Here is a 25,592-nt window from a genome sequence, read left to right as displayed (position 1 = left end):
AGCAGGGACAGAAAAAATAATTTCCTATGACCTGTGGGCTAGACACACCCCAACCCTCACACAGATCAAAGACCTGGAGAGAAGACTGGAAAGAAATCGAAAGGTTTTATCTTCTGGTTGCTAGAGGGTTATAGAGGCCTCACCGAGGTTTATCAAGTGATATAAACAAAATACCAAACATAGGGACCTAAGAATGGACAGGATGGTAGGCAGCAGCTGAATCTACACACAGCTGGGCAAGGTGCTTGCAGGCATTTCCCTTCAACTGAACAGAATACACAAATGGTAAATTGTGTTCTGTGAAATTTTTACCTATGGAGTAGGGGTTGTTTCCCTTTACATTACCTGATTTTTTCTTTTTCTTTCTCCTCCATGGACATCTAACATGGGTATCTAAAAAGGAAGTAATCATGGCTTCTAATTTTCTAGTACTTGATTTTAGTACCTCTTGAGGCTCAACTGTATTCTTGGTCTTGGGTTCCATGAGATAACAACCCTCATGGTCCCACAAACCCCTCCTCTGCTTTAGCTATCTTTAGAAAGTTTTTCTGTTAACTTGAATCCAAGTAACCTCTCAATGAGACAGAATGTGTTCTCCCAAATCTTTCAAGATTCTGAAGTCAATTCATGTCCCTTTATCTTAATGCACTACTTGATGAGAGGAGAAAAAAGAAAGTTAGAGGCTTCACACGGCAAGATTTGTAACTAGGCTTTCATTTCACTTTCACGCAGGCATGACAGAGGTAAAGAGAGGAACCTGAGATCTACCAGAGACACTATTGGTACAGCACCTCTGAGAGATAAGCTAGTTTGGAGTGGCATAACACAGAGGTTAGACTGTGAACTACAGAGTCAGATTACTTGAGTTTAAATCTTGGTGCCACTATCAGTTTAGATTTATAATCTTGGACAAGAAGCTTAACTTCTCTTTTTCTCAGTATTCCTTTTGTAAAGCAGGGATGGGACCAGCGTTGTGATGTAGTGGGTAAAGCCACCACCTGTGCTGCCAGCATCCCATATAGGTGCTGGTTCCTGTCCTGGATGCTCCACTTCTCCTCCAGCTTGCTGCTAGTGGTCTGGGAAAAGGCAGTGGAAGATAGCCCAAGTGCTTGGGGCCCTGCTACCCCCATGGGAAACCTGGAAGAAGACCCTGGAGCATATCGGATTTCTTTGTACTATTTCACAATTTTTGCTTTGTAAATATAAAATTATTCTGAAATAAGTTATAAAAACCAAATAAAGTAAATATATAACATTTAAAAAATCTTACTTGTGTATGACAAATACTGATGATGATGGAAAAATTTGTACTTTTGAAATTTGAAATATTTTCTTAGCATTGTTACTAGAGGGGCTGTTGGATTAAGCAGATTAAGTGTTTTAGGTATATATGAGTGATTTTCCTTTTCTTAGAAAGAGGCAGATCTTGAAGGGATATCGTGATGCCACTTGAATATTCCTTCACTAAACACAATAGTTTTTTTTAAATTTTATTTAAGGTATACAAATTTCATGTATTTCATATACACAGATTTAGGAACATATATACTCTATACTCTTGCCTGTGCGCCCACTCTCTTCCTCTACTTTCTCATATACCCACTCTTAATTTTTACAAAGTTCAGTTTACTTTATATTCATAAGATTAACCCTACAGAGGAGAGAAGCTCCACTTTGACTATGACCTTGTCTAAACAAGATAAGAGTCGGAGAACTCAAAAGGCTTCCATAGCCTTGGAAACTCATGACTGGAGCACAGGGAGATTACTGATGCCATAAACAGGAGTGTCAATTTGTAAAGTCAACAACAGGAGTCACTGTGCACTTACTCCTCATGTAGGATCTCTGTCCTTAATGTGCTGTACATTGAGATTTAATGCTATAACAAGTACTAAAACAGTATATTTCACTTTGTGTTTCTATGGGGTGCAAACTGTTGAAATCTTTACTTAATGTATACTAAACTGATCTTCTGTAAAAAAAAAAAAAAAGGAAAGAAATTATCAATTCCCAACTCGACTCTCACTGGGATTAAACATGACAACAGGTCTGATCTGATTTCATCATCATTTAAAAAATCATCTATTATTTTTCACTTTATGTTTCTGTGTGGGAGCAAACTGTTGAAATCTTTACTTAATGTATGCTAAACTGATCTTCTGTATATAAAGAGAATCGAAAATGAATCTTGATGTGAATGGAAGGGGAGAGGGAGTGGGAAAGGGGAGGGTTGCGGGTGGGAGGGACGTTATTGGGGGGAAGCCATTGTAATCCATAAGCCGTACTTTGGAAATTTATATTCATTAAATAAAAGTTAAAAAAAAAAAAGATTAACCCTACAGAAAGTAAATAGTTCAACAAACTATGAGGGAAAAAAAACCAGTTATTCAACAGTAGAGATGGGGCTATAAACAGTCATCAAATCTCAAACTGTCAATTTCACTCCTATACATTACATTTTAGATACTCTATTGGCTACCATATGACCCAGCAATCTCAATCCAGGGAATTTATCCAAGGGAAATGAAATCAGCATATGAAAGAGTTATGTGTACTCCCATGTTCACTGCAGCTGAATTCACAACAGCTAAGATATGGAATCAACCCAAATGTCCATCAACTGATGACTGAATAAAGAAATTATGGTATATATACACTATGGAATATTACTCATCTATAAAAAAAAAAGAAAGAAAGAAAAAGAAAAACAAGGAAAGAGCCTGAAATCCTGTCTTTTGCAAGAAAATGGATGCAACTGGAAACCATTACACTTAGTGAAATAACCCATTCCCAGAAAGACAAATACCAAAGTTTTCCCTGATCTGTAGTAACAATTATAATTTTAATTAGATTTGGATGGTGATTAACCATTTCTTTATTTTAAAATTATTTATTTATATTTTATTGATATAAAGAAAACAGATTTTATGTAGTTCACAGATACAATTTCTTTTTTTAATTATTTTTTTTTGACAGGCAGAGTTAGACAGTGAGAGAGAGAGAAACAGACAGAAAGGTCTTCCCTGAGTTGGTTCACACCCCAAATGGCTGTGATGGCCGGTGCAGTGCGCCGATCCAAAGCCAGGAGCCAGGTGCCTCCTCCAAGTCTCCCATGCGGGTGCAGGGCCCAAGCACTTGGGCCATCATCCTCTGCTGCTTTCCTGGGCCACAGCAGAGAGCTGGACTGGAAGAGAAGCAACAGGGACAGAATCCGGCACCCCAACTGGGACTAGAACCTGGGGTGCTGGTGCCGCAGGTGGAGGATTAGCCTAGTGAGCCGTGGTGCCGGCCCACAGATACAATTTCTAAGAATATAATACTTTCCTCTCTCCCTTCATTTACCTTTACTCTTCCTTTCTTTTTAAGTTTTTGTAATACATTTTAAATATACTTTACAGGCAAAGGCTTAATGCTCCAGTAAATAAAGAGTTCACCAAGTAAAAAGTAGAAAGAGCACTGTTCAGCAGGAATATAGACAAAGGCTATAAACAATAATCAAATCCAAATAATTCAACTTCACTAATATATATTACATTTTTATATTCATATATTAGCTACTAAACATCAGAAAAATGTGATATTTGCCCTTTTTTGGACTGGCTTATTATACTAAGCATAATGATCTCTAGCTGCATCCATTTTGTTACAAAAGTTAGGATTTCATTCATTTTTATGGCTGAGTAGTATTCCATCATGTATATGTACAACACTTTCTTTATCTAGTCATCAGCTGATGGACAACTAGATTGGTTCCATATCTTAGCTATTGTGAATTCAGCTGCATAAACATGGGTACATGTAACTCTTCCATATCCTGATTTCATTTCCTTTAGGTATACTCCCAGAAATGGGATAGCTAGGTCATATTGGTAGATATATATTATGGATCAAGGATCTAAAACTAAGACATGAAATTACTAGAGAAAAACAAAGACATTGGGATAGGCAGACTTCTTGAATAAGACTCCAGAAGCACTGGCCAAAAAAAAAAAAAAAAAAAAGGCAAAAATAGAAAAATAAGATTATATCACGCTAAGAAGCTTCTGCAATAGCAAAGGAAACACTGAACAAAGTGAAGAGGCAACCAACAGAATGGAAGAAAATATTTGCCAACTATTAATCTAATAAATGATTAATATTCAGAATATATAAGGAGCTTAGGAAACTCAACAACGGCAAGAAAACAAACATTCCGGTTAAGAAATGGGGAAAGGACATGAGCAGCATTTTTCAAGACAGGAAATTCAAATGGCCAACAGACACATGAAAACAACGCTCAGGATCACTAGCCATCAGGAAAATACAAATCAAAACCAGAATGAGGTTTCACCTCACCACAGTTAGGATGGCTCTCATATAGAAATCAAAAAATAACAATGTTGGCAAGGATACAGAGAAAAGGGTACCCTAATACACTGTTGTTGGGAATATAAACTGGTAAAATTCTTATGGAAGACAGTATGGAGATTCCTCAGTAAATTAAAAATAGATCTACCACGTAACCACTTCTTTAAAGATAATTCCAGGTCATCTTGGAGTGAGATGAGAGGAACCTGTGGCAGCATGTGCCACTGGTGGTACTGCCTAAGCAAGAACCTTAAGGTCGCTACTGACTTTGAGTCCAGCCTGAACAACTAGCAGGGGCAGGGTACCTACCTAACCCCTGAATGGAGAGCACATCGCTTCCCTTCTGCCCCCACCAAGGTGTCCAGTGACCAGCAGGGAGGAAATGCCATCTTAATAAGGCAAGTAGAGGCTGATGTTACCTGGGTGCAACAGGGATATTTTATTGGAGAGATAAATCCACTGGCCCCACTGATTGAGCAACCTCCAGCAACCTGGAGGGTTGCTGGGGGGTGGGGCACCCTCTTAGGCCCATGAAGTGCTCCCCTCCCCTCACTCTATCAAGGCACTCAGATTCTAATTCCCAAGGCAGAACACATCCAAGTCAGCCAGGCAGCTGGCTCTGGTAACTCTGCAGCTCTTTCCATGGGTGGGTAGGCTCACAGGGCTGGGAGTTGACCCGTTGCTCCCTGTGACTGTTGGGGCCCTGTGCCTTGTGACTGTGCAAATCCTGTGACTGTGTGATAGGGCGTGAGGTGTGGTTGTGTCTTTGGGCAATCACTGGGGCTGGGTTTAGATGCTCAGAGTTACCTGAGTGCTGGGTTGGTCATCACAGAAGGCTCTGTATTCACACTGAGGAACACACAGATCCTTTGGTTCATGTGCCTGAATGGGTGGGATGTGTAGGCACGGTGGGCTCACCCAGGGCAGTTGGTTCACCTTGGAAGAGAGGGGTTAGGCTGGCTATGAATATACCAGCTGATGTAATAATACCCTCCCCTCTGCTGACGACAGAGGAGATCTACCACACCCACTTTGGTTATCACTCTCGACTTTTATTTTACCCTTGATCACTGGCCCCATCACTACAGCCTCTGGATATCATCTGAAGGACCAGGCATGCCAGTAAGCCATAGAGGCATATTTCTAAGATAAAAATCCTCTGAGGTGAAGCCCAGCAAGGGTTTCCATAGATGCCTAAAAATAAATGTAAATACAAGAAACATGAACAAGATGACAATATGACCCAAACAAAACTTCAATATTAGAATATGAAGATGAAGATTTGATTTCCTGAAGAGGAAATCAAAAGAATGATCATAAGATTACTCAGAAACACAGAGAATAAATACAAGAGTTAAAGAGATCCACAAGTGACATAGATGAGAAATTCTACTGAAAAAGAGATATTGAAGAGAAATCAAACTAAAATATGAGATATGAAGAATTCAGTATGTCAAGTGGAAGGCCTTAATGACAGATGTGGTGGGGCAGAACAAAGAATATCTGATCTAGAAGACTAGAAGACTAATCTTTGGAAATATTTCAATCAGACAAAAAGAAGAAGAGGAAGAAGAAAAAAATTTAAAAAATTCAAATAGTATTTGAGATATATAGAATACTATCAAAATACCGGAAGTGCATGTTTTAAGAATTCCTGAAGGTACGGAAATACAGAATGGATTAGAAGACCTATTCAGTGAAATAACAGCAGAAAATTTCCCAAATTTATAAAAAGATATGGACATCCAAGTACAGGAAGCACACAGAACTCCTAATAGACATGATCAAGAATGATCTTTACCACGTCACATTATAGTCAAACTTTCAAAAGTAAAAGATAAAGAAAAGATTGTAAAACGTGCCCAAGAGAAATGCCAGATTACCTTCAAAATATTTCCAATTAGACTGACAGATGATTTCTCATCAGAAACCCTATAGGCTAGGAAAGAATACAGAAACATAGACCAAGTCCTAAAAGAAAGAAAAACTTCAACTCAGAATACTGTACCCAGTGAAGCTCTCATTCATAAATGAAGGTGAAATGAAGATCTTCCAAAACAATCAGAAATTGAAAGAATTTGTCACCATTCACCCAGCCTTATAAATGATATTTAAGCATGTGCTACAAACAGAAACAGGAAGATAGCATCATGAAAGAATGTGAAAGCAGAAAATCCCCCTGTAAAAGTACAAAGGAAGCCGGTGCCACGGCTCACTAGGCTAATCCTCTGCCTTGCGGCACTGGCACACCGGGTTCTAGTCCCGGTCAGGGTGCTGATTTCTGTCCCGGTTGCCCCTCTTCCAGGCCAGCTCTCTGCTGTGGCCAGGGAGTGCAGTGGAGGATGGCCCAAGTGCTTGGGCCCTGCACCCCATGGGAGACCAGGATAAGTACCTGGCTCCTGCCATCAGATCAGCACGGTTCTCCGGCTGCAGCGCGCCGGCCGCGGCGGCCATTGAAGGGTGAACCAACGGCAAAGGAAGACCTTTCTCTCTGTCTCTCTCTCTCACTGTCCACTCTGCCTGTCTAAAAAAAAAAAAAAAAAAAAAAAGTACAAAGGAAATCCAAAACAAACAATAGGAATACTTTAGAAAAATGGCAGGACCAAGTCATTACTTATCAATGATAATCTAGAAGGTAAATGGCTTAAGTTCTCAAACAAAAACATACAGACTGGCTGAATGTATTAAAAACAAGACCCATATATTTGCTGCCTATAAAAAACAGACCTCACCAACAAAGATGCACAAAGACTGAAAGTGAAAGTATAGAAAAAGATATTCTATGATAATGGAAATAAAAAGTGAGTAGGAGTAGCTATCCTAATAGAAAAAATAGACTTTAACACAAAACTGTTAAAAGAGACAAAGAAGGGCATTATGTAATGATTAAGGAATCACTTCAACAGGAAGAATTAACTATAATAAACACATATGCATCCAATGCTAGGGTACTTGACTATTTAAAACAAATGTTAATGGATCAAAAGGGAGACATAGACCCCAATATATAAATAACTGGGGACTTCAACACCCCACTTTCATTAATGAACAGATCAGCTATACAAAAAATCAACAAAGAAATAACAGAGCTAATCTACAGTATTGACCAAATGGACTTAATTAATATCTACAGAACATTTAATCCCACAGCTGTAGAATACACATTCTTTTCATCAGTTCATGGAACTTTCTCTAGGATAGACCATATACTAGGCCATAAAACAAGTCTCAACAAATACAGAAAAATTGAAATAGTAACATGTATCTTCTCTGACCACAACAGAATGAAGCTGGAAATTACCAACTTAAGAAATGAGAAAATATGCAAACATATGGATACTGAATAACATGCTCCTAAATGAACAGTGGCTCATAGAAGAAAAAAGGAATTAAAAAATTCCTAGAAATGAATGAAGATGACAGTATAACATATCAAAACTTAAGGGATATAGCAAAAACAGTGTTAAGAAGAAAGTTTAGAGCAATTAGTGCCTACATCAAGAAATTGGAAAGGCATGAAATAAATGATCTATCAATGCATCTCAAGGTCCTAGAAAAACAAACAAACCAAACAAAAATTAGTAAGAAGAAATAAATAATACAAATTAGAGAAGAAATAAACAAAACCAAAACCAAATAAAGAAAAAAGATCAGTGAAATGAATAGCTGCTTTATTTAAAAAAAAAATAAACAAAATGTATATATCATTGGCCCAACTAACAACAACAAAAAAAGGGGTATGCCCCAAATTAATATAATCAAAGATGAAAAAGAAGATGTTACAATGGATACCACAAATATAAAAAGAATCATCAGCAATTACTACAAATAGCTACATGCCAACAAATCTAAAATTGTAGATGAAATGGATAGATTTCTATAGACATATAATTTACCAAAATTGAGTCATGAGACATAGAAAACCTAAGTAGACAAATAACTAAGATGTAGTTGAATCAGTAATAAAGACCCTCACAACAAAGAAGAGCCAATGACCAATGGCTTTACTGCTGAATTCTACCAAACTTTCAAAGAAGAACCAATTTTAATTCTCCTCAAACTATTCAAAAAAATTAAAAGGGAGGTAAGTCTTCCAAATTTCTTCTATGAGGCCAGCATCACCTTAATTCCAAAACCAGAAGAAGATGCAACAAAGAAAGGGAACTATAGATCAATATCCCTGATGAACACAGATGCAAAAATCCTCAATGAAATACTAGCTGATCGAATTCAACAACACATCAAAAAGATCATTCACCTGGACCAAGTGAGAATTATCCCTGGTATGTAGGGTTGGTTCAACATACACAAATTTATAAATGTGATACATCACATTAGCAAAGTAAAGAATAAAAATCACAAGATTATCTCAACAGGTGCAGAGAAAGCATTTGATAAAATACAACACTCCTTCATGGTAAAAACCTTAAGGAATTGGGTATAGAAGGAACACACCTCCACACAATCAAGGCAATAATTCGATAGCATCATATTGAAGGGTGGAAAGCTGAAGGCATTTCCACTGAATATCTACAGCCAGACAAGGGTGTCCATTCTTACGATTAAATATAGTTTTTGAAATGTTAGCCAAAGCAAGGAGGGAAAGAAGGAAGGAAGGAAGGAAGGAAAGAGGAAGGAAGGAAGAGAGGGAGGGAGGGAGGGAGAGAGGAAAGGAGAGAGGGAGAGGGAGAAAGAGAGGAAGAGAGTGAAAGTGAGAAAGAGAAAGAGAGAAAGAGAGAGGAAGAAAGGAAGGAAGGGAAGAAGGGAGGGAGGAAGGGAAGGAGGGAGGGAGGAAGGGAGGGAAGAATGAATCAAAGGGATACAAATGGGAAAGGAGGAGGTCAACTTATCCCTGTTTGCAGATGATATGATCATATTCATAGGGAAACTAAAAGACTCCACTAAGAGATTACTGGAAGTTTGGCAAAGTTTCAGGATATAAAATCAACACACAATAATCAACAACATTTGTACATACAAACAATGCCATGGCTGAGAAAGAATTTGTAAAACTGTCCCCATTCACAGTAGCTACAGAAATATTTAAATAACTTGGGATAAATTTAACCAATGATGGGAAAGATTTCTACAATGAAAATTACAAAACATTAAGAAATAGAAGAAGACACAAAAGAGTGGAAAAATCTCCCATGTTCATGGACTGGAAGAATTAATATCATCAAAATGTCCATACTACCCAAAACAATTTACAGATTCAATGTAATCTGAATCAAAATATCAAAGACATTCTTTTCAGATCTGGAAAAAAATGACTGTAAAATTCATATGGAGTCACAAGAGACCTCAAATAGCTAAAGTACTACTAAACAATAAAAATGAATCTGGAGGCATCACAATACAAAATTTCAAGACATATTACAGGACAGTTATAATCAAAACAGCCTGGTACTGGCAGAAGAAAAGATGTGGACCAATGGAACAAAGTAGAGACCCCAGAAATTAATATATGCATCTACAAATAATCTTTGACAAATGAACTAAAATCACTCCCTGGAAGGACAATTTCTTTAAGACATAGTGTTGGGAAATTTGGACCTCTATATGTGGAAGTATGAAATAAGACCCATACTGTATACCTTTTATAAAAATCAGGGCCGGCGCTGTGGCTCACTAGCCTAATCCTCCGCCTTGCGGCGCCGGCACATTGGGTTCTAGTCCCGGAGGATTAGCCTATTGAGCTGCGGCGCCGGCCGGGAATGTAAACTTGTACAACATTATGGAAGACAGCATAGAGACTCCTCAGGAATCAGGAAATAAATCTATGATATGACAGTGGCGGAAATGAAATCAGCATATGAGTTATCTGCACTCCCATTTCATAGCAGTTCAACTCACAATAGCTAAGATATGGAATCAACTCAAATGTCCATCAACTGATGACTAGCTAAAGAAAATGTGGCATATATTACTTAGCCGTAAAAAAGAATGAAAGTCTGTCTTTTGCAACAAAACATGCAATGGGAGACCATTATGCTTAGTGAAATAAGCTAGTCCCAAAAAAGACAAATATCACATGTTTTCCCTGATTTGTGGTAACTAATTTACAGAATAAAAAAAGATCTACTGTATATAAGTGAAACTGACATTGTGAAGTTTGAATATTGTTTATAGCCCTTGCCTATATTCTTGAGGAACAGTGGTTTAATTACTTACTACTTGTTGAATTCTTTATTTAGTGGTGGGTTAAGCTTTGTGATTATAAAGAAAATTCAAACTACGTCATTGTAAAAATTAAAGGAAGGAGAAGGGAGGGTAGAATCAAGGGAGGAAGTGACGAAAGGGTGGGAAGTATCACTATGTGTTTAAATCTGTGTATATGAAATACATGAATCTGTTCCCCTTATATAAAAAATTAAATAGGAAAGAAAAAGAAATACCAGCATTAATTTTTTAAAAGATTTATCTATTTATATGAAAGGCAAATTACAGAGAGGCACAGAAAGAGAGAGAGAGGTCTTCTATCCACTGGTTCACTCCCCAAATGGCCCCAATGTCCAGAGTTGAGCTGATCTAAAGCCAGGAGCCAGGAGCTTCTTCTGGGTCTCCCACGCAGGTGCAGAGGCCCAAGGACTTGGGCCATCTTCTACTGCTTTCCCAGGCCACAGTAGAGAGCTGGACTGGAAGTGGAGCAGCTGGGACTAGAACCAGCGCCCATATGGGATGCCGGCACTGCAGGCGGTGGCCTTACCTGCTATGCCATAGCGCCAGCCCCAGCATTAATTCTGATTTTTCAAGACTATCTATTCATTTTCACTTGACTTATTAAGTACCTATCCATGATTCTCTTAGAGTACAAATATTATATGAAAACTTTCTATGTGATGTTTTTGTAAATGCTAAGAATGTAAGTACTAGATGAGAGTACTGAAGATGAGACACTGAAGGCCTTACTGTCATAAAGTCTAGAATCCGGTTTTACCTCCAGTGCTAACCCTGAAAGTGTGCGTGTGTGTGGAGGGGGTTGTCTCATTCTCCTTATCTGTAAAATGAGGATATTTGCATAGACTGGGTCCTTTCCTATGTTACTTGATTTTTTTTTTCCTAGAAAGATTTGTTTATTTATGTATTTGAAAGTCAGAGTTAGAGAGAGGGAAAGACAAGAGATATTCCATCAGCTGGTGCACTCCCCAGATTTCCATAACAGCCAGGGCTGAGCCAGGAGCACCATCTAGGTCTCCCATGTGGGTTCAGGGTCTTCAGCACTTGGGCCATCTTCTGCTGCTTTTCCCAGGCAATCAGCAGGCAGCTGAATTGGAAGTGGAGTACCCAGGACTTGAAACGGTACCCATAGGGATGCTGGCATCACAGGCAGTGGCTTCATCAGCTATGCCACAAGGCCAGCCACAGTCCTCTCCTTCTTTAACATTCATTGATTTGAGCATTTTTAGTTTTTTTTTTTTTTTTTTTTGACAGGCAGAGTGGACAGTGAGAGAGAGATACAGAGAGAAAGGTCTTCCTTTGCCGTTGGTTCACCCTCCAATGGCCGCTGCGGCCGGCGCGCTGCAGCCGGAGCACCGCGCTGATCTGATGGCAGGAGCCAGGAGCCAGGTGCTTTTCCTGGTCTCCCATGGGGTGCAGGGCCCAAGCACCTGGGCCATCCTCCACTGCACTCCCGGGCCACAGCAGAGAGCTGGCCTGGAAGAGGGGCAACCGGGACAGAATCCGGCGCCCCAACCGGAACTAGAACCCGGTGTGCCGGCGCTGCTAGGCGGAGGATTAGCCTAGTGAGCCACGGCGCCAGCGATTTGAGCATTTGATGCTAGTTGGGACCCAGTTCAAACATAAAGGTGTCATTTTCAGATTGACCCAGATATCTACTTAAAAAAACACTACACTGCCATATCCCTAGCTACAACTAAACAGTTCAGGAAGTACAGAGGCCTTTTTGGGGGTATTTTAACAGATGACTACAGTTCGGGAGTTCAGACGTCTGTGCCTCTTAGCAGCTGTTAACCCTCTTTCCCACTACAACTCCATGCCCATCAGGTCCAAAAGGCCCTAGCAGCTTCCTGAGCTCCGAAGGTAAGCAGAGCTCTTAGTAGGCAAAAGAAAATCCAAAGTGCTCCAATTTTCAGATTGGGGGTGCTCACCTGGTAAAGTCTGTGCAAATAATCCAAAATCTGAAAAAATTCAAAATCTGCAATACTTCTGGCCCCAAGCATTTTGGATAAAATGTACTCAATCTGTATCAGTAATCTAAGAAGCCAACAACTGGAGGGTAAAAAATAAACACCCACCAACAAGATCCACACTGAGTTCTGGGCTCCTGGATTGGACCTGGTCCAGCCCTGGCTGTTTCAGGCATTTGGGAAATGAACCAGTGGATGAAAGATCTAATCTGTCTCTACTTTTCAAATAAATTAATCAGAAAATAAAAGATTGCTAAATAAACTATACAAAATAAGATATGTATACTGAAAATGTGAAAATATGAGATGCCTCAAAAGAATGGAAAAACTAAAAAATCTTAAATCACTTAAAGACTGTACTTTGAAAAAACTTATTTATCTGAAAGATAAAAGTGACACGGCGGGGCGGGGCGGGGTGGGGGGCGCGGAGGCAGGGAGAGCTGGCTCACTCTCCAAATTGTGGCAACAGCCAGGTCTGGTGTCAAAGTCAGGAGACAGGAACCCCATTCTGGTCTCCCACAAGGGGGATGAGCCCAAACACATGGGCCATCTTCTGTTGCCTTCCCAGGCACAAAAGCATGAAGCTGAGAAACAGAACAGAAAGGATTCGAATCAGTACCCCCATATGGGATGCTGTTGTCAAATGCAGGTTAATTTTCTGACCCACAGCTCTAGCCCCACAGTACTTTTTCTTTTTTTTTTTTTTTAGATTTTATTTGTTTATTTGAGAGGTAGAGTTACAGGCAGTGAGAGGGAGAAACAGAGAGAAAGGTCTTCCATCTGTTGGTTCACTCCCCAGATGGTTGCAACAGCCGGAGCTGTGCTGATCTGAAGCCAGGAGCCAGGTGCTTCCTTTGGTTTCCCATGTGGGTGCAGGGGCCCAAGGACTTGGGCCATCTTGTACTGCTTTCCCAGGCCACAGCAGTGAGCTGGACTGGAAGAGGAGCAGCCAGGACTAGAATCGGTGCCCAAATGGAATGCTGGCACCGCAGGTGGAAGATTAACCTACTGTGCCAAAGCACAGGCCCCCGAGGTGTTGTTTTTAATAGGTTTATTTATTTATTTGAAAGGCGGAGTTATAGACAGAGAGATCTTCTATCTGTTGGATCACTCCCCAGATGGCCACAGTGGCCAGGACCAGGCCACAGCCAAGTTGGTAGCTTCATCTGCGTCTCCTATGTGGGTGCAGGGGCCCAAGGACTTGGGCCATCTTCTACTGCTTTGCTAGGCACTGATCAGGGAGCTGGATCAGAAGTGGGGCAGCCAGGACTGGAACCAATGCCAATATGGGATGCTGGCATCTTAAAGTGGCTTAACTTGTTTCGTCATAACATGGCCCCTCGTTTTTTGTTGTTGTTGTTTTAATGTTATTTATAAGAGATGTACTTAAAGAGGTGAAAGACTTAAAATCACAGGTAGTACAAAAAGTCACCAGGAAACTGTAAATAAGCAAAAAAGGAGTGGCAATATTAATATCAAAATGGGATTTAAAGTTAAAGCACTATAAAGAATAAAGTGAGAAGAACAGCTGTGGCAACAGGCAAATTTGTAAAGAGGACAAAGCAATATGTAACTGTCACACAAGACGGAGTGCCCTATTTCACCCAGGCTCTGTGATTTTCCTCCAGATCTACATTGTAGGCACTTGGCAAATGAGCTAAATGACTCAAATCAGACTTCAAATCAGTCTCTCCACAGTAGCTTTGGACATGAACAGTGTTTAGTTATTGTTAACTAGAATGAAATTATCAGCAAATAATACTGTCTAGAGATCCAAAAAAAGAACTATTTAACATTTAAATAATCTTTACAGAGTGGACTGGAATTTTGTTTTTCCAAGATTAAAAAAAAAAAGGAAGAATGAAGGGGGGTTGAGAGAGGGAGAAAAGGAGGGAGGAAATACAGTTATCTTCTCATAATGTACTCAGGAAATACATGAAATCTGTTCTCTTTATGTTTACAAAAATTTAAAAATTATGTAATCACAAATAGTATTTTCTTTGAGAAGGGACCATGCTGAGACAGGATTGTGTATTCAAATATCTCCAAGGCTATCATGCAGAAGAGGGAGCCAATTTATTTGGTGGTGTCTCAGAGGGCAGAATTTGGGCTAGTGGACAGAAATAACAGGAGAAAGGTTTTGGCTTAGTATAATGGAAAAACATCCTTGTTGTAATAGCCATCTAATAATAGGATGTGCTGCCTCAGAGAGCAATAAGATTTTTCTTACTACAAGAATTCAAACAAAAACCTGATGGGGATGGAGAATTGTAAATGAGGTCTTTGATGGTTTTTGTCTCCACCTAGTAACCCAATGCCAATCTGATTGTTAAGGTTTTATTTTTCCTTTGAAATTGTACTTAAAAAGCCTACTGCCACCAGTCCCTTTGGGTTTTTTCCTCTCTTGAAAGTCCCCCTCCACTCTGCTCTGGCTGGAGGTCCTTGATTCTCATAAATACTTTTAAATATAAGGCCCAAGTACTTGGCAATATCATCCACTGCTTTCCCAGGGGCATTAGCAGGAGCTGGATCAGAAGTTGAGCAAGTAGGACTAGAACCAGCACCCATATGAGATTTCAGTATTGCTAGTCAGTGGCTTAACCTGGCAAAACACGGGCCCAAAGTTCCTTTTAATTCTAAGATTTTGTGATCCTATGGAAACAAATACAATGACTATTTTCTCAGAGACTGAAGCACAAAGGAAGAAAACCGAGTTGAGCATTTAAATATGATGCTCATCTTGAAACTCACACTCAAATAAAAAAGCATACCTCAAATAAATCTATCAGGGAATGAGTGTGGTTTTCTGTTCTCTTTGAACAGAAAAGGGTGTATATCCCATAAGAGAAAAACGCAGTTTATAAAAATGCAAAGATGAGAAGAACCAAATTCAGATGTAAATTTTCCTACTTTAAGAACATTAGGGCCAGTGTTGTGGCACACAGCAGGTAGGACTACTGCCTGCATATAGGTGCCGGTTCAAGTCCCGGTTGCTCCACTTCCAATCCAGCTCTCTGCTATGGCCTGGGAAAGCAGTGGAAGATGGCCTAAGTCCTTGGGCCCCTGCACCCATGTAGGAGACTCCAAGGAAGCTCCTGGCTCCTGGATTGGTGCAGCTCTGGCTGTTGCAGCCTATTGGGGAGTGAACCAGTGGATGGAAGAACTCTCTCTGCCTCTCCTTCTTTCTCTGTGTAACTGACTTTCAAATAAACAAATAATTTTTTTTTTTAAAGAACATTAGGTAAGCACTAAGAAGTTAAGGTTTATTTGGCTCAGAACGTACAAGTTTTAAGGCACTGGCTTTGTCTGAATAAATCACTGTGCTGTTAAATCTATCTTGATAATTTCTGCTAAATGTGCCAATTTTATAAGAACCCAATTTGCTATTTCTTCTGTTCTTCTGCTTCAGGCTTTCATGTGAAGAGGCAGCTCCACAAACTGGCAGTAGCAAGGGCAAGTGATTCAAGTCCAAAACACTAATCTATGACAGAGCCAAGCACGCTCAACACGACTGGAGTGAGGCAGCTGCTTTGATGGCCACTTTCCAGAGGCGAGGATCCTTTTTCCAATTGAGGGGATTTCTCAGCCCTTCAGTCCTTGAAAGGCTAGAAGGCACAAGTCAGCAGTTTAGAAACTATGTTACTGAGCTGTCTTAAAACTTACATAATAAGATGTAAACACTCAATAGTTAAAATCAGTTTAGGAATGATATAAATGTACTTATTGCTGAGTTCATTCAAAAAAAAAATAAAGCAGGTAAATTCCATGTATCTGGATCATAATTATTGCCTGGTATGTTCAAGCGCTAAATACATAAGATTGAGGAAGCAGATTTCCCTTTTTTGAAATGAAAGCCTTCTAAATGGGGGTTGGGGGGCTGTGTTATTACAGGTTACAGCAGGTTGCCGCTTGCGATGACTACATCCCATAGCGGAATGCCTGGTAAGTCCCAGCTCCTTGACATCCAGTTCAGCTTTCTGCTTTTTTTTTTTTTTTTAAAGATTATTAATTTATTTATTCGAAAGTCAGAGTTACACAGAGAGAAGAGAGGCAGAGAGAGAGAGGTCTTCCATCTGATAGTTCACTCCCCATTTGGCCGCAATGGCTGGAGCTGCACCAATCCAAAGCCAGGAGCCAGGAGCTTCCTCCAGGTCTCCCACATGGGTGCAAGGGCCCAAGGACCTGGGCCATCTTCCGCTGCTTTCACAGGCCATAGCAGAGAGCTGGATCAGAAGAGGAGCAGCCGGGACTAGAACAAGCGCCCATATGGGATGTTGGCGCTTCAGGCCAGGGTGTTAACCCGCTGCGCCACAGTGCCAGCCCCTCAGCTTTCTGCTAATGTGTACCTTGGCAGGCTCAAGTACTTAGGTCCTTGCTACCCACGTGGGAGGATCTGGTTGAAGTTCCAGGTTTCTGGTTTCAGCCTGGCCCAGTCCTGGCTGTTGCAGGCATTTGAGGAATGAACTAGTGAATGGAAGACCTTCCTCTATCATGTCATTCTGCCTTTCAAATACATAAAAATAAATAAACTTAAAGTTGCCTAAATTTATTCGGATTTTCCTCCCTCCTTTCCTTTACCAATATTCTTTTCTTCAGAAATATAAATGAATCACTCCAGCAACAAAGTTTTACATAGTGTATTATCTGGGGGATGTGTCTCAGTTACTAACGTAATTCATTCATTTATTAATGCAGTTCATGCATTGAAGTATGTCAGTACCATACTTCTTGGCCTGCTCCTATGGCTGAGGATTTTGGACTTACTTGGAAGGGACTCTATACAATTCTTTTTTTTTTTCTTTTTATTTTTTGACAGGCAGAGTGGACAGTGAGAGAGAGAGACAGAGAGAAAGGTCTTCCTTTTCTGTTGGTTCACCCCCCAATGGCTGCTGTGGCCTGCGCACTGCGCTGATCCGAAGCCAGGAGCCAGGTGCTTCTCCTGGTCTCCCATGCGGGTGCAGGGCCCAAGGACTTGGGCCATCCTCCACTGCATTCCTGGGCCACAGCAGAGAGCTGGCCTGGAAGAGGAGCAACCAGGACAGAATCCGGCGCCCCAACTGGGACTAGAACCCAGTGTGCCAGCGCCACAGGAGAAGGATTAGCCAATTGAGCCGTGGCACCGGCATACAATTCTTATCAGCAGTTATACAGTGTAAGTTTCCAAGTTCCACAGAAAGAGAAGATGGTATAGGAAAAGTGCTGTCTAATCAGGAGATGTAACCCCTAATTAAAATGCTGTGGACATAGTGGTTACCAAGACACACCTTGTCCCAGTCTTCATGGAGCTTATTACTTTCTGGTAGGAAAGCAAACAACATTGGCCCAACATGAACAAATCCTCTTTTTCAACCTGTTTATTAAGCCATACAAGATAGCAATTTCTCAAAGATATTTTTATAGGAAACTGAGAGAAAAGGGGGAAAAATCAGAGAGGCACATGTGAATATGCATCCAAATGATCAATATCTTAATTAAGTTCTGGCCACAACGATCTTGGCTGAGACGTAGCACTCTGTACTTATTTATGTATCCAAACGTTCTCATTTGTCTTAGACTCTTTTCCAATAGCAGCTCATGCTGCCTTGGAGGACAGAAAGAGGCTAACAGGTTATTGAGCCAGCCATGGGAAAAACTAGGACATCTACTATTCCATATCCAAGGTAAAAATGGGATGGTATCTAAAAGTATACAAAATCATAAAATTTTGTGCCAATTTGGAATATCTAGGTTTCATTAGTTTCATATTTGGGTAGGGGACATACAATTTGGGAGTCATGAGCATAAGGATTAGGATAGAAAATCAAGAGTGAATTAGAGGGAGACCTATATTTAGGGAATGAGCATAGAATGAAGTATTATTAATGGCAATACAGGATTGCAAATGGAGGATGAAGATGTAAAAATAGTGTGTTGGTAGAAAGGAATATAAAATTGTGGTAAAGAGGCCCAACAGCTGGGTTTTGCAGGCATTTTGTGTTTATATATAAATACCATATTTTGACAGAATATTGTAATCTACATACAGATAAATCAATTCTGACACTGTTTTGTTAATATAATAGCCTTGGCAATTTCTCTTGATTTAATCTGTTTCTTTTAAATTCTACTTCCCAATCTGAGGTTATGCTCTAGAGCTTTCTAAAATATTTTTACTACTAAGCTATAATTCCTTAAGGGAAGGATCAATATTTGTTTCAACTTTTATCTTCAGTAACTTTGGCTTAAAATTCAGATGATGCATGATTGAATTTATTACTTCCTTGATAATTCCTGTGATCCATGGACCAGCAAGCACTTTGATATCATTTGGGAGCATTGTTATAAATGCAAAATTATGGTGCTGGCACTGTGGCATAGTGGGTTGAGCTGCTGCCTGCAGCGCCAGCATCCCATATGGGCACCAGTTAGAGTCCAGGCTTCTCTACTTCCCATCTAGATCCCTTTAAATGTGCCTGGGAAAACAGCAGAGAATGGCCCAAGTGCTGAGGCTCCTACACCCACATAGGAAACCCAGAAGATCCTGGCTCCTGGCTTCGGCCATTTGCAGCTGTTTGAGGAGTGAACTAGCAGAGCATGGAAGACCTCTCTCTGTCTCTCCCTTCTTCTCTCTGTAACTCTGCCTTTCAAAAAAAAAAAAAAAAAAGTGACCTAACAAAAATACTGTATGAGGGAACTTCAAAAAGTTTGTAGAAAAATGAAATTAAAAGATATTTGTTTTGATACAGAAATGTTTTAAACACATGCATAGTTTTTCATATGCATGAACTTTTTTCCATAAACCTTTTTTCCATGTACTTTCTGAAGGCCCCTCATACACTGCCATCATGTTACTATAAAAACTGAAACACCATTGGAAATTTCATTTATTGATGCTAATATTTAATTGTCTTGAGATCCACACTGTTGTTTTGTGATAAACATTTCTTAATAATGCTGACATTACAGTTCACACTAAAACATGCCTTGAAAACAACATAAAGAACAACTGAACTGTAAATGTAACAATTCCGACTGCAAATCTCTATGCTATTTATATATACTCTTTTCACTTTGATAATGATGCCTTACAGTAAATTAAGAACAATTTTTTGAAAATCTAATGATGCAGATCTAGGCTTTGTCAGTCTTAGAATGCAAGAGGCCCAGAGTGAATGGTTTAGAATGCAGAGGCGTAATGTAGGAGGAAAGAATTTATAAATGTTCTAATGGAAATCTGTGCTGAGAGCTTAGCAAAAGAAACAAGGTACACACAATCTACAGCCTGTGCTCTGAAGGCTGCCGCCCTCGTCATTCTTTTTCCTATATGGTCATTTGCTAATGAAAGTAAATTTTTTTTTTACAGAAGCCTCTCTCTGCATCTCTCCAGGGAAACAAGCAGAGCCACGGGAGAAACACTGACCTGTGTTGAAAGCAGAGAGAGCAATAGTTCACGAATGTCAGCAGACACAGAACCCTGCCTCAGCTATGACAGATAAGGGGAGGGAATGACAGTTCTATTCTCACCATTTAAAAAAGGTTAGAGTTTAGTTCTTAAATGCTATGTGATTCTACTTCTCAGTCATTATCCTTAAGACCTACCATTTGACAATCAATGTAATGCAGAAGAGTAAGACTTTGTAACTCTGATTTGGATTGAGTTGGGCTAAAGTTGCCTTTGCTTATTATAGCTTTTACTTAAAAGGGGATAATTTAATAGTACAGTGATGATTATGGGAGGTGTGCTTCAAATATCCGAGAATTAACAACCATATTTGAGAAGTATTCTGTCCCTCTTGCCTTTCAAATAAATAATTTTTAAAAACACATTCACCAGAAGTTGTTATTGTCAAACAATTAATTTTCATTTTCAGCAAATAAGGAGACTTACAAGGAATAACATGTTTCCAAAGAGATAGCTCCCAGAGCAAGGAGAAATGGGTATCTTTTCTTTTAGAGGAAAATAAATATGCAAGGAGGGAAATCCTTGTCATTACATGTAAAGGTGGACACAAACTCACACAGGCACAAGTTCAGAAACTGTCTTTACAAACATTGAGGCTTACGGTCCTCCTGAGGTGCAGATCTTAGCATTAAAATGAAGCAAAGGATGACCGTTGGACATTTTTTGACACATCTAAAGGAATTGCTTTTGTGGTAGGGTCTGGACCAATTCAGGATAGTTGGTGTTCATATCTCTTCCTGGATCGTGGCTGAAGAAAACACTTTGGGAAACATCAGATGCTTTGGAAGCTTTAGGGTCCTGACATAGAAATGAGTTCCAGTAAAGACTTCAGAGCTACTGGGAGCATTAGCTGATGACAACACCACCTGGACTGATGATGGATAGAGACTAGAAATGAGACCAATACAATTTGGAATATCTAGGTTTCATTAGTTTCATATTTGGGTAGGGGACATACAATTTGGGAGTCATGAGCATAAGGATTAGGACAGAAAATCAAGAGTGAATTAGAGGGAGACCTATATTCAGGGAATGAGCATAGAATGAAGTATTATCAATGGCATTACAGGATGAGCTTCCCTCAGTGGTAAGGCGGTGGTAAGGGAGAAAGGGGTGATTATGTGTGGCAGATATGTCAAGGCATCCATCACTCAAATTGTTTCCTGGCTTTTGTGGCTACCAGGCTAATGTATAAGTGTTATGAAAAGCAAGTGTACTCTGGTGACCCGCAAAACAGTACCTGGTAAAAGATGGCTGAGGTCTCAAAGTATGGACTTGCTTTTGATCACATGTGAGATATTGCTGGAAATTCTCAGAAATACTTAAAGGATTTCGCAGAGAGATGAATTAATTTAGTACATGGGGGTAATATGCTCTTTTTTAAAAATGTATTTTATTTATTTGAAAGACAGAGTTACAGAGAGAGGTAGAAACAGAGAGAAAGAGGTCTTCCATCCACTGGTTCGCTCCCCAGATGGCTGCAATGGCCGGAGCTGCGCCAATCCGAAGCCAGGTGTACCGATCCGAAGCCAGGAGCCAGGAGCTTCCTCCGGGCCTCCCACGTGGGTGCAGGGTCCCAAGGACTTGGGCCATCTTCTACTGCTTTCCCAGGCCATAGCAGAGAGCTGGATCGGAAGAGGAGCAGCCAGGACTAGAACCGGCGCCCATATGGGATGCCGGCACCTCAGGCCAGGGCTTTAACCTGCTGTGCCACAGTGCCGGCCCTGTAATATGCTCTTAAAGATGGCAGTTACAAGGGCTGGCGCTGTGGCATAGCGGGTAAAGGCATTGCCTGCAGTGCCAGCATCCCATATGGGTGCTGGTTTGAGTCCCGGCTGCTCCACTTCGGATCCAGCTCTCTGCTATGGGCTGGGAAAACGGTAGAAGATGGCCCAAGTGCTTGGGCCCCTATACCCACATGGGAGACTCAGAAGAAGCTCCTGGTTCCTGCCTTCAGATCAGCCCAGCTCCAGCCGTTGTGGCCATTTGGGCAGTGAGTCAGTGGATGGAAGATTTCTCTCTCTTGGCCTCTGCCTCTCTGTAACTCTGCCTTTCAAATAAATACATAAATAAATAATTTTTTTAAAGATGGCAGTTTCATTCAATGTACCTCCCTTAGTTGTTTCAACTGGGTGAAGAGGGATTATTAGGGTAATATAAGGATAAAATATCATTATAAAAGTCCTAGAAAACAATTGTACTTAAACTTCAAAGAATTAGGCAGTGCTAATTTTGACAATCTCTCTTACTCTTCTCATCTATGTTTTTCTTGTCTTTCTTGAAACAAGTAAAAGTGTGAATAGAAGTAACAACATCATCATTACCTTCTATGGGAAAAAACTAATAGGATCAAAATGATCTCTGTGGACTTACACGTTTAGGAGAGGAAAATATATTTCTTCTGTTGTAACAGACACTCCAGGAAAGTGTCAATCCCTAAAGAATATATAGACCTCTGTAATTTTTTAGTTTTTGAAGAATGCAATCAGTAAAAATTATAGTATTAATTTCTCTTTGGCAGCAATCCACCTAGTTAGTACTCCAAAAATTCACATTTGTACAAGAAAATCTTTTCAAAATAAAATCTAATACTTACTTGTCTCCCACAATTCCCAAGTTGATTGTGGGATAACCATGTTCCTGAATTGTTGCTAGAAGGGTTGAACGATTGCTGTCTCGAATCTTTCCTGGTAAGAGGTCATCTTCAGGATTTAGCAACTATAAGGCCAAAAACCAGAAGTTATTTTCTTAGGATAATGTTGCCTAATGTGGATGGGAAAAGAAATACATATCTACTAGCACATCTAGCACCTACAATGGTATCAGGCACGTTTAGACTATATGCTCAAAGGATCTTTGAATAAATACTGAAAGCATAGGAAAGATGAGAAAATGTTCCTGTGGTCTCCAGAAAACGGTGAATGAATAACAGGCCAAATATCATACACATTTGGCTACAAAATAGTAACAGTGCCCTGGAGATACTGGGCCTTCTCCATAATTGGTAACTGAGCCAAACTAACCAAAACAATTACCTTTTTTCCTCCCAATATTATTTTCCAATTTGCCTTTCACCGAGAGCGCCTGAGGTAGACATTGCGTGACATGCTATTCTCAGGCTCGAAGGGAACAATGGCTTATTTTTTTCTTTCAAGGTTTTAGATCTCTGTTCTCAAGTGGAATTAACAGTACCAAAGAAGTTAAACTTCTCTGAAGGAGAGATATTTTTTGTCTTTAATACTAACAAACTTAAACAAGTAATACTTAGCTATATATATCCACAGTTCCATTACTCTGAATTGAACTGATCTTCAGAGATTATTATATGATTCTTACTATAATTATGGCTATGAAGAAAATTAGGGGATGATCAATATTAGGATGTTCCAATGTGGCAATTAGAGAAGGCAGAGCTTTGGATTAAGGCAGGGTTCAAATTCAAGTTCCAAAATTTTGTCTTAATTTTTTCTTTTATAAGATATGATAATATTAACTACTTGGTAAGGTAGTTGTTAGGATTGAGATAATGAACACAATTTATGCAGATTAGGAATATAGTAAAAATGATTCTTTTCCTTTCTTCATGATTTTTCTGTTAAAGCAACATCTGCTTTCCACCCAGTTGCTCTTACACTGCTACTCTTAGGTGCTAGTATGGGTGGAATCAGTTTACCAGGTAAACACAAACTATTAGCTTATAAGTACTAAATATTAGTGGATCCTTAACATCCAAAGACACATAGTTGCATCTTACAACTTTAATTAAATATCAATTGTAAAATACAGTTGATTCAGAAATATAAAAGAAAATACTTCTTTGAAGTGAGAAAATCTGAAATCTTATTTTAGGAAATTGAAGGAAAGCCTGCACATGCCAGAACCTTATGCTGTTAATATGGCCAGTACTTTGGGCTTCATATAACTGCTCTTCCAAACAGTAACTGCAAGCCCCTTTAATTTTCTTTCTGATTTGTTATTGATACTACATGGCCAGATTGGCTTTATATTAGAAAAATCATAGTTTTGCAACCAGCTGTCCCCTTAAAAAGACTGGAGAAAAACTCTGACCATTATTAGTCAGTGTCATCTGGAAGGCCTCCTTTCAAATACTGCATTAATTGAACTTAGAAGCCATGTGACATTTCAACCCACTTTCATCCTTAGTCATTGGCAGTGCTTGGAAAATTGCTATTATAATGCTAATACAGATAATTTTCTGATCTTGATTAACACAGTTATTGAAGTACTTATAATTTTATAAAGGCCAAAGCTTACAGGTCTTAAACTCTACAATAATCACACAAGTTGCTTCAGAAAGAAAAGTATAGTTACGTATTTTTTTTTTTTCACAGCAGGGTACTGACCACCAAGTAAGTAAAATTCCCCTGTTATTAGGGTGTTTTCTTTGCCATTTATGTCTCTCTCTCTATTCTGCTGCAAACAGTTCCAGAAATAACAGAACAATTAGATATCACTGATGAACCTATTATTTGTCTGTAAAACTGACATAAAGAAATAATAGCTAGTTAAATGAGGGTGTGGGATTTACGGTGTATGTTCAAAAAGACATGTAACACTAAATGGAAGATTATAAGGCTGAATATAGTAGATTAAACTTAATTTTTCTTGTTATAAGTGAATACTATTTTCTGTTATCTTATACTTCAAGTAATCTAGAGAACAATGCCTGAACCTTATTGGAGTAAAAATAAAAAAAGAAAAAGAAAATACAAAGTGAAACAAAATCTAACTCATCATCTCTATACCTTGTTACTTTCCTACCTACCACATACTCAGTTTCAATTCCTATTTTCTTTACATCAGTGACATCACCATCTTGCCACCTTCCAAACATTTGACCTTTTACTTTTTTTTTAAATTTTTTTTTTATTTTTTGACAGGCAGAGTGGACAGTGAGAGAGAGAGACAGAGAGAAAGGTCTTCCTTTGCCGTTGGTTCACCCTCCTATGGCCGCCGTGGCTGGCGCGCTGCAGCTGGTGCACCGCGCTGATCCAAAGCCAGGAGCCAGGTGCTTCTCCTGGTCTCCCATGGGGTGCAGGGCCCAAGCACTTGGGCCATCCTCCACTGCACTCCCTGGCCACAACAGAGAGCTGGCCTGGAAGAGGGGCAACGGGGACAGAATCCGGCGCCCCGACCGTGACTAGAACCCGGTGTGCCGGTGCCGCAAGGCGGAGGATTAGCCTAGTGAGCCGCAGCACTGGCTTGACTTTTGATTTTTACCTCTTCTTTTGCAGCCCACTCATCCCAAAGGCCTCAATTATTCACTGTATTCTAATCCATCGCCTTCTTCACCTTATATTTTTGTCACACTGTTACTACCTGATTCCCCATTCCTACCTTAATAGCTAAAGCCCTTAAATCTAGGTACTCTTTATTTCTTGAATTTTTAAAATAGCCTCTTAATGGTCTGCCTTGCCTAAAGCTCTTAATTTTTAAGAAATAAGAAACATAAACTTGGGGCTGGCACTGCTGCGTAGTGGGCTACGCCTCCTCCTGTGGTGCCGGCATCTCATATGGGTGCTGGTTTGAATCCTGGCTACTCCTTTCCCAATCCAGCTCTCTGCTATGGCCTGAAAAAACAGGGGAAGATGGCCCAAGTGCTTGAGTTCCTGAATCCACGTGGGACATCTGGA

At 39.8% G+C, this 25,592-nt stretch overlaps 1 protein-coding gene across 26 annotated transcripts in view; it reads right to left on the bottom strand.

The window, feature by feature from the left end:
- GPHN (gephyrin) overlaps window positions 1–25,592 on the bottom strand; it is a 568,860-nt gene that overhangs the window by 34,734 nt on the left and 508,534 nt on the right. For 21 of the 26 annotated variants that reach the window (XM_051826366.3, XM_070065114.2, XM_070065116.2 and 18 more), the window contains one exon: window positions 22,535–22,656. In XM_051826366.3, coding sequence (XP_051682326.1) covers window positions 22,535–22,656 — 122 coding nt within the window. Of the gene's footprint in view, window positions 1–15,739; window positions 16,103–22,534; window positions 22,657–25,592 lie in introns of those variants that run through there. The other 5 variants (XM_089322108.1, XM_089322110.1, XM_089322111.1 and 2 more) reach the window with 1 other exon arrangement.

Source organism: Oryctolagus cuniculus, chromosome 20 (assembly GCF_051225735.1).
Source record: "Oryctolagus cuniculus isolate XC-2025 breed Fujian yellow rabbit chromosome 20, ASM5122573v1, whole genome shotgun sequence".
NCBI lineage: Eukaryota > Metazoa > Chordata > Mammalia > Lagomorpha > Leporidae > Oryctolagus > Oryctolagus cuniculus.
The sequence above is the reverse complement of the archived record's forward strand: the minus strand, read 5'-3'. Positions and strand labels throughout refer to the sequence as shown.